Raw genomic sequence first — 12,351 nt, 5'->3', positions numbered from 1 at the left:
AGCAGAGCTGCCATGTGATCCTGCAATTCCATTACTGGGCATCTATCCAGAGAAAACCATAATTCAAAAAGATACATGCACCCCAATGTTCATTGAAGCACTATTTACAATAGCCAGGACACAGAAGCAGACTAAATGTCCATCAACAGAGGAACGGATAAAGAAGATGTGGTACATATGTACAATGGAGTATTACTCAACCATAGAAAGATTGAAATAATGCCATTTGCAGCAACATGGAAGGACCTAGAGAGTGTCATACTGAGTGACATAAATCAAAGACAAACATGTGATATCACTTATATGTGGAATGTTAAAAACCACGAAACAGAGTTATCTACAAAACAGAAATGGAGTTACAGATATAAGTTAACAAGAAAAAGCAGGGAGGGGGATAAACTGGGAGATTGAACTTGACATATACACAGTTCAGTCGCTCAGTCGTGTCCGATTCTTTGCAACCCCATGAATCGCAGCACGCTAGGCCTCCCTGTCCATCACCAACTCCCGGAGTTTACTCAAACCCGGGTCCAGCGAGTCAGTGATGCCATCCAGCCATCTCATCCTCTGTTGTCCCCCTCTCCTCCTGCCCCCAATCCCTCCCAGCATCAGGGTGTTTTCCAATGAGTCCGCTCTTCACATGAGGTGGCCAAGTGGAGTTTCAGCTTCAGCATCAGTCCTTCCAATGAACACCTAGGACTGATCTCCTTTAGGATGTACTGGTTGGATCTCCTTGCAGTCTCTCAAGAGTCTTCTCCAACACCACAGTTCAAAAGCATCAATTCTTCGACACGCAGCTTTCTTCACAGTCCAACTCTCACATCCATACATGACCACTGGAAAAATCATAGCCTTGACCAGATGGACCTTTGTTGGCAAAGTAATGTCTCTGCTTTTTAATATGCTATCTAGGTTGGTCATAACTTTCCTTCCAAGGAGTAAGCGTCTTTTAATTTCATGGCTGCAGTCACCATCTGCAGTGATTTTGAGCCCAAAAAAATAAGTCAGCCACTGTCTCCACTGTTTCCCCATCTATTTGCCATGAAGTGATGGGACCAGATGCCATGATCTTAGTTTTCTGAATGTTGAGCTTTGAACCAACTTTTTCACTCTACTAAATATAAAATAGATAACTGATAAGTACTCAGTATTCTGAGTAGGCCAGGAAATTCTATTCAATCCTCTGTAATGGTTTATATGAGAAAGAATCTCAGAGTGGATATATGTATAACTGATTCTTTTTGCTATACATCTGAAATTAGCACAGCATTGTAAATCAACTATACTCCAATAAGTAAAAAATATATATATATACAGGCAAATCACAGACTAGAAGGAAATACTTGCAAAATTTGACAAAAGGTAAATATATATTTATATATACATATGTGTGTGTGTGTGTGTGTGTATATACATGTATGTATATCCAAGAGATAGATCCAGGATATATGAAAAATTCCTGAATTTCAATAATAAATAAATGCGATTTGGAGCAATTCACAAATTAATATATGTAAATAACCAGTAAGAACATGGGTATTTAACATTATTAGTCATCAGGAATGCAAATTAAAATCTTAATGCAATATGCCACCAGAATGGCCAAAATATAAAACATTTACAAATGTTGACATGGTTGTGAAGTAACAGGAATTATCCTGGAATATTGTTGAAAATATAAATTAATACAACCATTTTGGAAAACTTAGTGGTAGTTTTTTTTTTCCTAAAAATAGCATACAGCTACGCTGTGACCCAGCAATTCCACTGTAGCTCTTTATCCAAGAAAAATGTAAACATAGGTTACAAAAAAAGACTAGTAGAAGTTTAATAGCACTTTTATTCATAATAGCTAAAAACGGGCAAGAGTCCAGCTGTCCATCAATAGAATAAATAAGCAAGCATATATTTATACAGTGGAATACTGTTCATCAATACAAAGGAATGATTTGCTAATAAATGTAACAAAAAATACTGAGTAAAAGAAATCTTACACAAAAGAGTATATATGTTTCCATTCATATGAAATGCTAGATTAGGCAAAATTTCAGAGGGAAAAAAAAAAATCATAATAATGGTTGCCTTAGGACTGATGAAATAAGGATTAACTAACTGGTGTAAGGAGTTTGAGGGATCTGGGGGTTGATGAATGAAAAGCTATTATCACTGAACAGGTTTGCATAAGAAAAGTCCTCTCAGCATGAGACTAGCTAGAGGCTTATGGCCAAAAGAGAAGGAGGGCAAAGGAGTTCCTGAGGTGAAGGAGACTGCAGTGACTGTCTCTGGAGGTCACAAGTCTAAGTGATGTTGCTTAGTAGCACACTGAGGAGTCTGGATCAGAGATAGTAGTGACTTCGGGTCTTAAAACCCCAGCCTCTGTCTTATCAATGGCTAGCAGATGTTCAGTGTTGTTTTGTGGAGTATACAAAGCAGGCAAGCTATAAATCATTAAAAGTCTGCTTGTTTTGGGTCATTTTTTAAAAAATAATTGAATGTATAAAAATGTTAGTTTATACAGCATTTAGTTCCAGCTGACATTGGAGCTAATGGATCTCAGCCTGCAATGAAGATATAAACAACTCAGGCCAATACAGAGAAGCCATCTTTATCTAATAAATATAACAACTGAAAAGGAATAAGAGGAAAATTTTTTGGAGTGATGATAATGTTCTACATCTTGATAAAGGTTTAAATCACACAAGTGAATACATTTGTCAAAACTCATGAAGTGTATACCTAAGAATTGTGCATTGCATTGCACATGACATGCATGCTAAAATACTCAGGGTGAAAATCAGTTTGTACTGAAACACCAAAAATAGAATGGGTTAGTAGATAGTTGGATAGGTATCTGATAAAGCAAGTATAGTAAAATTTTAATAGTAGAATCTAAGTTGGGATATATATATATGTTTATTATGAAATATTTTGCTTTTTGTTTAAAAAAGTTTATAATGAGATATTGAGGCCTACCAGGTTAAGATAGACTAAGCGTAACAAGAAGTACTGAGTAGAAAAACATCTTACACAAAAGAGTATATGTAAGTTTGCATTAATGTGAAAAGACAAGCTGTTAGGAAACTATTCCATTGCATTAAAAAAGAAATTATAGAGCTTTGTATTTCTTGACCAGTTTTAAACTATAATTTCTGTAGAAACAGTCCTATGTTTGATAATTTGGCTGAAGGTATGTGGTGTTTGCTCTTTCACAGAGAAAGTCCTTCTGCTAGCCTGGACACATGTGCGTTTCTGTCATCGTTTGTGTGCTCCAGTCGGACTCTGCTTATCGATGGCCGCGTCGAACTCAAAAGAGGCCTGCAGAGGCAGGAGCGGCATCTTTTCCTGTTCAATGATCTGTTTGTTGTGGCCAAAATCAAGTAAGTATACTGGACACTTTCTCCTGGCTTATCATTATGAAGTTGCATTTCCACTAACAAAGATAACCTTTCTTTTCAATATCACTATAAGATTATGTGGCCTCTATTACCATAACTAATGTCTGAAGTGAGTTTTATGTTTGTTTTGTTTTTGAAAAAATGTTCCAATTATTTACTCATTCAACAAGTGTTCATTTAGGTCCCGCTCTGTGCCATGCTCTGAATAAATATAGGGGATACAGTTAAGAATGTGATGGATATGGTCCCTGCTTTCCTGATGCTTTCATTTATAATGTGGATGGGGGGGGAATTACAAATTGTGCTTACTGCCATGAAGAAAATCAGGTAAAGTGAAATATGGGATATATGTTAGGTAGGAAGAATAAAATCAATGAAGAGTGAAAAACGACTAGCCACTCAGATATTAGGAGGGTGGGTATTCAAAAGCAGGGGGAAAGTTTGGCCCTTTGGAGTTGAAAGAAGGCCTATGTCACTGGAGCATAATAAGCAGGAAGAGAGTAATGTAAATTGATATTGGAGAAATAGACAAGGATCAGTTATCAGGACCTTTGTTGGCTGCATGAATTATCTATTGCCATATAACAAATTACCCCAAAAGGTAACAGCTTATGACTACAAACTTTTTTCTCCGAGTCAAAAATCTGGGAATTGTTTAGCCAGGTGTTTCTGGCTCAAGGGCCCTAATGAGGTTACAGTAGAGCTGTTGACCAGGTTTATAGTCATCTCAGAGCTTGAATGAAGAGTCTTCAAACCTCCCAGTTCACTCATGTGGATCCTGGCCATCCTCAGTTCCACAGTGGCTCTTGGCCAGAGGCTATGGTTCTTTTCCATGTAAGCCTCTCCACAGAGCTGCTCTTAACATGGAATTGTTTCCTTTAAAGTGAAAGATCCAAGAGAATGAGGAAGAGAGTATTGAAGGAGTGTGTGTGTTCAGTTGCAGCAAGAATATTGAAGTGGGTTGCCATGCCCTCCTCCAGGGGATCTTCCCAACCCAAGGATTGAACCGCGTCTCCTACGTCTCCTGCATTGCAGGTGGATTGTTTACATTCTGAGCCATTGAGAAAGCCCTGTTGAAGGGAGAGAACACTTAAAATAGAAGCTGCAGTCCTTTCTAACCTAACTTTAAAAGTAGTATACCATCATTTCTAATATAGGCTATTAGCCACTCAGAATATTGGGAAGCCAGGATCTTTGGGGGTATCTTGGAGGCTGAGTACCAAAAGGCCATGATAGAGTTTACATTTTATTCCAAATGGTTTTAACTAGGGGAGTAGCATAATGGGGTACATATTTTTTAAATACTCTTCTCGCTATAGTAGATAATGGATTAGAGGGTAGACAGGAGTAGAAGCAAGGAGACTGGACTGGAGGTTATTGTAATAGTCCTGATGAGAGATAATGAAGGCTTTATCTGGAGAAATGGGAGTTAAATGAAGGATGCAGACATATTTGAATATACTTGCAGTTCAGTTCTGTCGCCCACTTGTGTCCAACTATTTATGACCCCATGGACTGCAGCATGCCAGGCTTCCCTGTCCATCACCAACTCCCAGAGCCTGCTCAAATTCATGTCCATTGAGTCTGTGATGCCATCCAACCATCTCATCTCTTTTGTCCCCTTCTCCTCCTATCTTCAGTCTTTCCCAGCATTAGGGTCTTTTCTACTGAGTCAGCTCTTCAATTCAGGTGGCCAGAGTATTGGAGTTTCAGCTTCAACATCAGTCCTTCCAATGAATACTCAGGGTTGTTTTCCTTTACAATTGACTGTTTTGATCTCCTTGCAGTCCAGGGGACTCTCAAGAGTCTTCTCCAACACCACAGTTCAAAAGCATCAATTCTTTGGCGCTCAGCTTTCTTTATGGTACAACTCTAACATCCATACATGACTACTGGAAAAGCCATAGCTTTGACTATACAAACCTTTGTTGGCAAAGTAGTGTCTCTGCTTTTTACTGTGCTGTCTAGGTTGGTCATAACTTTCAGTAAGCGTCTTTTAATTTCATGGCTGTAGTCATCATCTGCAGTGGTTTTGGAGCCCAAGAAAATAAAGTTTCTACTGTTTGCACTATTTCCCCATCTATTTGCCATGAAGTGATGGGACCAGATGTCATGATCTTTGTTTTTTGAATGTTGAGTGTCAAACCAACTTTTTCACTCACCTCTTTCACTTTCATTAAGAGGCTCTTTAGTTCCTCCTCACTTTCTACCATAAGGGTGGTGTCATCTGCATATCTGAGGTTATTGATATTTCTCCTGGCAATCTTTATTCCAGATTGTGCTACATCCAGCCCAGCATTTCGCATGATGTACTCTGCATATAATTTAAATAAGCAGGATGACAATATATAGCCTTGGCATACCCTTTTCCCGATTTGGAACCTGTCTGTTGTTTCAGGTCTGGTTCTAACTTGCTTCTTGACCTGCATACAGATTTCTCAGGAGGCATGTAAGGTGGTCTGGTATTCCCATCTCTTTAAGAATTTCCCAGTTTGTTGTGATCTACACAGTCAAAGGTTTTGGTGTAGTCAAAAAAGCAGAAGTAGATGTTTTTCTGGAATTCTCTTCCTTTTTCTATGATCCAGTGGTTGTTGACAATTTGATCTCTGGTTCTTCTGCCTTTTCTAAATCCAGCTTGAACATCCGGAGGTTCTTGGTTCACGTACTGTTGAAGCCTAGCTTAGAGAATTTTCAGCATTACTTTGCTAGCCTGTGAGAAGAGTGCAATTGTGCAGTACTTTGAACATTCTTTGGCTTTGCCTTTTTTGGGGATTGGAATGAAAACTGACCTTTTCCAGTCCTGTGGCCGGCCACTGCTGAGTTTTCCAAATTTGTTCGCATGTTGAGTGCTACACTTTAACAGCATCATCTTTTAGGATTTGAGATAGCTCAGCTGGAATTCCATCACCTCCACTAGCTTTGTTCATAGTGATGCTTCCTAAGGCCCACTTAACTTCACATCCAAGATGTCTGGCTCTAGGTGAGTGATCACACCGTCATGATTATCTGGGTCATTAAGATCTTTTTGTTTAGTTCTTCTGTGTATTCTTGCCACCTCTTAATGTCTTCCTCTTCTGTTAGGTGCATACCGTTTCTGTCTTTTATTGTGCCCATCTTTATATGCAATGTTTCCTTAATAGCTCTAATTTTTTTAAGAGATCTCTAGTCTTTCCCATTCTTTTGGTCTCCTATATTTCTTTACACGGATCATTTAGGAAGGCTTTCTTATCTCTCCTTGCTATTCTTTGGAACTCTTGCATTCAGATGGGTATATCTTTCCTTTCCTCCTTTGCCTTTAACTTCTCTTCTTTCCTCATATACTTTAGAGGTACCCTAAAGAATTCATTTTTACTCAACACTATTCTAGTGCAATTAACATCCAACCTAGAACATGAAAGCTATAACTTACTGTGATCCCTTTCCATTGTTTATGAAACATCATTAAAAAATAGTTTATCAAATCCAGTATCTCATCAAAGAGATTTTTGGTCACTAGAGAAGAGTTAGCTTTTTTCTACTATCTGTACCCTCACATTTAAGTTATGCTGTGTCATAAATAAGATGTGGATGGGGAGGAGATGAAGACTGTGGATTAGATAGATGCTGAGCTCACCTACTCCCATGAACACATGCAAAGTACATCTTAATGCAAAGGAATTCTCACTGAAAACTACCTGGAGAAAGACTCTTTGGCAACCAAAGCTGTGAAGAAAGATCCACAGGAGTCATAAAGGAAGGGAGGAGAAGCAATTAGGTCAGGACACACTTCCCTAGGAAGGTACAGAGAAGAGGAGGGGTAAATCATGAGCTTAAATATCCTTCCTGGGGATTAAGGAGTGTGAACCACATGCTGGGCACACCAGCCAGCTCTGGGAAGATAAGTCCCCTTACCTGGTTTGAAAACCACTGACTGACAGGAGGGTGTAAGAGACTGAGACTCCCATCTGTGAAGAACATGGACACACTCTGGTTTATGCTCAGAACAAGGCAGAGGAAGCAGATTAAAACTACCTAGGGCTCTGAGAGTAATGGATACCTCAGCATCACCTCTAGCTCTTGTGCAAATACCAACTAGGATATAGGCTAATATTGTCAAAGCAAGTGTGCACTTGTGAGGGACAGAGCCAACTCAGACCCAGCACTGCAGTTAAATGTGGCAGGGACGTTTATTGCTGGCACTCATGGAAGGCGGTGGATCAGGAGCTGTCTGCAGATCTGTCTGGCATGCTGGAGCCATCCCAATGCATGCCCTAGTTGCACCAGCTGCCTGCTCTAAACCCCTCTTTCTGCATTCCTACTCCCCTCTGCAGTGATGGTACCATGACTAGGAGAGGGGAGAATGCATACTTAGAGGGAACAGAACAAGCTCATATCTGACCCTCAGGGTTTCTGCCCCAACGCTTTGGACCTGACCCTGCCACCAGTAGGATGGTGATGGCCACTGAACATAGTAAAAGCCCCAGTTCACACTTGGCTCTGCCTTTAGCCCCTCCATTTCCAACCCTACCTTTTACCAAGGCGATAGATGCCAACACACCCAGGGGGATGATACGACCCATGCTCAGTTGAGATCCAGCTCTCCCACCAAAGCCACTGGGAATACACAGACTTGAACAGGTTTGAATAATGATGCTCCCACACAAGGACACATCTTCAAGACTGGGAAAAAAAAAAAAAAAAAAAAGACTGGGATAGGTAATTATTCACCACATTTCATAGAGACAGAAAGTTAACCAAAATGAAAAGAAAGAAGAATATGTTTCAAACAAAAGAACAAGAAAAAACTTTTTAAAAAACAACTAAAGCATAGATGAACACAGTGAGAATTTTGACAAGGAAGTGGGGAATGTAAACAATATTGGTCAGAGTTTAAGAATATAATAACTGAAATGAAAAGCAGACTAGAAGGAATTAACAGCAGATTATGATACAAAAGAAGGCATTAGTGATCTTGAAAATAGACTAATGAAAATCATCCATCAAAAAGAAAAAAATTAGAAAATAATGACATTTAAAAGAAACTGGGAAAACAGCAAGCATAATAACATTTGCATTATGGTGGTTCCAAGGAAAAGACAGAAAGGGGCCAAAAATGTATTTGTGGAAATTATGGCTGAAAACTTCCCAAACCTGAAGAAGGAAACAGATAACCAGGTGCAAGAAGCAGAGTCCCAAATAAGATGAAACCAAAGAGACTCACACTAACACATGTTACATTAAAATGGCAAAAATAAGGCACCAAGAGAAAAACAGTGTCACATACAAGGGGACCCCCAAAAGGCTATCACCTGATTTTTTTCTACAGAAATTTTGCAGGCCAGAACAAAGTAGAATGATATAGTTAAAGTGCTCAGAGGGAAAAACCTGAAACCTAGAATACTACTCAGCAAGATTGTCATTCAGAACTGAAGAAAAGACAAAGAACTCAGGCAAGCAAAAACCAAGAGTTCACCAATACTAACTTGACCCTGAAACATGTTAAAGAGTCTTCTCTTAGTAGAAAAGAAAGCACCATAGTAAGATGTAACAAATGGAAAAGGAAATATACAACTAGTGAAGGAAAATATATAGTAAAGGCTGTGGATCAGTGACTTAGATAGTACTAAGTCTAAAGGACAAAAATTATAAAAATCAACTATAACTAAAATAAACAGTTAAGGTGAAAAAACTGGAAATAGAACTGCCATATGACCCAGCAACCCTGGGCTGGGCATATACACTGAGGAAACTGCAATTGAAAGAGACACATGTATCCCAATGTTCATTGCAGCACTGTTTACAATAGCTAGGACATGAAAGCAACCTAGATGTCCATCGACAGATGAATGGATAAAGAAGTTGTGGTACATATACACAATGGAATATTACTCAGCTATTAAAAAAAAAACACATTTGAGTCAGTTCAAATAGAAGGACAAGATTGGAGCTTATTATACAGAGTGAAGTAAGTCAGAAAGAGAAACACCAGTGCAGTATATTGACACATATATATGGAATTTAGAAAGATGGTAGCGACAACCCTATATGCAAGACAGCAAAAGAGACACAGATTTTGGACTCTGTGGGAGAAGGTGAGGGTGGGATGATTTGAGAGTATAAAACTGAAACATGTATATTACCATATATAAAATAGATGACCAGTGCAAGTTCAATGCATGAAACGGGGCACTCAAAGCCGGTGCTCTGGGACAACCCAGAGGGATGGGGTAGGGAGGGAGGTGAGAGGGGGGTTCAGGATGGGGGGACATATGTATACTTGTGGCTGGTTCCTGTCGATGTATGGCAAAAACCACCACAATATTGTAAAGTAATTAGCCTCAAATTAAATAAGGTAATTTTTTTAAGAAAATAAACAGTTAAGGGATAAATATGAGCTTGTAAAAGATGACATCAAAAACAAAGTGTGGGGAAAGAAGAAAAATGTAGATTTTTTTAGAGTGTGTTTACACTTAAATGACTATAGTTTAAAACAAGTAGGTACAAGTCAGCATATGAGCCCCATGGTAATCGCAAACCAAACACCTACAATAGATAAACAAACACTAAAAACAACAACAAAAAAAGTAATACAAACATTCCACTTAAGAAAGTCATCAAACCACAAGGAAAAAAGCAAACAAAAGAAAAAAAGGAACAGTGAACTACAAAACAACCAGAAAACAAGTAACAAAAAGGCAGTAAGAGTACATGCCTGTCAGTAATGACTTTAATTGTAATTGGAAAAAATAGGTCAAAAAAGTAGACTGACTGATGGGAGTAAAAATCCAAGATCCATCTATGTGAACCTGCATGAGACTCACTTCAGAGCTAAAGACACAAACAGCCTGAAAGTGAGGGGATGGAAAGGGATATTTCATGCAAATGGGACAAAAGAAAGCTGGAGTAGCAGTACTCATATACATAAAGTACACTTCATTTTTTTTCGTTGTTCAGTGATTATTTGTTTTATTTTTTTATCATTTATTTTTATTAGTTGGAGGCTAATTACTTTACACTATTGTAGTGGTTTTTGCCATATATTGACATGAATCAGCCATGGATTTACATGTGTTCCCCATCCTGATCCCCCCTCCCGCCTTCCTCCCCATCCAGTCCCTCTGGGTCTTCCCAGTGCACCAGCCCTGAGCATTTGTCTCATGCATCCAACCTGGGCTGGTGATCTGTTTCACCCTTGATAGTATACTTGTTTCAATGCTATTCTCTCAGATCATCCCACCCTCACCTTCTCCCACAGAGTCCCAAAATCTGTTCTGTACATCTGTGTCTCTTTTTCTGTTTTGCATATAGGGTTATCATTACCATCTTTTTAAATTCCATATATATGCATTAGTATACTGTATTGGTGTTTATCTTTCTGGCTTACTTCACTCTGTATAATGGGCTCCAGTTTCATCCATCTCATTAGAACTGATTCAGATGTGTTCTTTTTAACGGCTGAGTAATATTCCATTGTGTATATGTACCATAGCTTCCTTATCCATTTGTCTGCTGATGGGCATCTAGGTTGCTTCCATGTCCTGGCTATTATAAACAGTGCTGCGATGAACATTGGGGTGCACGTGTCTCTTTCAGATCTGGTTTCCTTGGTGTGTACTCCCAGGACTGGGATTGCTGGGTCATATGGCAGTTCTATTTCCAGTTTTTTAAGGAATCTCCACACTGTTCTCCATAGTGGCTGTACTAGTTTGCATTCCCACCAACAGTGTAAGAGGGTTCCCTTTTCTCCACACCCTCTCCAGCATTTATTGCTTGTAGACTTTTGGATAGCAGCCATTGTGACTGACGTGTAATGGTACCTCATTGTGGTTTTGATTTGCATTTCTCTGATAATGAGTGATGTTGAGCATCTTTTCATGTGTTATCAGAGAAATACACATGAAAAGATAAAGCACACTTTAAAACAAAGCTATTTACCCAAAGACAAAGACAGGCATTATTTTATAATAAAGGGATCAATACAAGAAGAGGGTATTATACTGATTGACATACATGGACCCAATACAGGGGCACCTAAATATATCAAGCAACTATTAAAAGATATAAGACAACTATTAATAGACACAAACTGACTATACTACAGTAACAGGTGGAGATGTTAACAGTCCACTTACCTCAATGGATAGATCGTTCAGACAAAATTATTAAGGCAACAGTGGTCTTAAATGGTATAATATACCAGATGGGCTTAATAGATAGCTGCAACAGACGCAAAAATCCCTGCAGATGGTGATCACAGCCATGAAATTAAAAGATGCTTGCTCCTTGGAAGAAAAACTGTGACAAACCTAGATAGCATATTAAAAATTGAGACATTCCTTTGCCGACAAAGGTCCATACAGTCAAAGTCATGGTTTTTCTAGTAGGTATATGTGGATGTGAGAGTTGGACCATAAAGATGGTTGAGTGCCAAAGAACTGATGCTTTTGAACTGTGGTGTTGGAGAAGACTCTTGAGAGTCCCTTGGACTGCAAGGAGATCAAACCAGTCAGTCCCAAAGGAAATCAGTCTTGAATATTCTTTGGAAGGACTGATGCTAAAGCTGAAGTACCAATACTTTGGCCACTTAGTGCAAAAAGCCAGCTCATTAGAGAAGACCCTGATGCTGGGAAAGATTGAAGGCAGGAGGAAAAGGGGACGACAGAGGATGAGATGCTTGATGGCATCACCAACTCGATGGACATGAGTTTGAGCAAGCTCCAGGAGGTGGTGATGGACAGGGAGGCCTGGTGTGCTGCAGTCCATGGGGTCGCAAAGAGTCAGACAGGACTGAGTGAGTGAACAACAATAGCACACTCCAATCAGAACACCAGCAGAATACACATTCTTATGATGTACACGTAAAACATTCTCCAGGATAGTTCACATTCTAGGCCAAAATACAAGCGTCAACAAATTTAACAGGAGAGAAGTTATATCAACCATCTTCCAATCACAACTATATGAAACTTGACATCAA

At 39.1% G+C, this 12,351-nt stretch overlaps 1 protein-coding gene across 4 annotated transcripts in view; it reads left to right on the top strand.

Annotated features, from left to right (window-relative positions):
• Positions 1–12,351, top strand: part of ARHGAP20 (Rho GTPase activating protein 20) — a 196,795-nt gene that overhangs the window by 102,254 nt on the left and 82,190 nt on the right. For all 4 annotated transcript variants that reach the window (XM_043898804.1, XM_043898823.1, XM_043898795.1 and 1 more), the window contains exon 3: positions 3,213–3,377. In XM_043898804.1, the coding sequence (XP_043754739.1) occupies positions 3,213–3,377 (165 nt within the window). The remainder of the gene's footprint in view (positions 1–3,212; positions 3,378–12,351) is intronic.

The sequence above is a fragment of the Cervus elaphus genome, chromosome 1, assembly GCF_910594005.1.
Source record: "Cervus elaphus chromosome 1, mCerEla1.1, whole genome shotgun sequence".
Lineage (NCBI taxonomy): Eukaryota > Metazoa > Chordata > Mammalia > Artiodactyla > Cervidae > Cervus > Cervus elaphus.
This window is presented reverse-complemented; position numbering and strand designations above follow the sequence as displayed.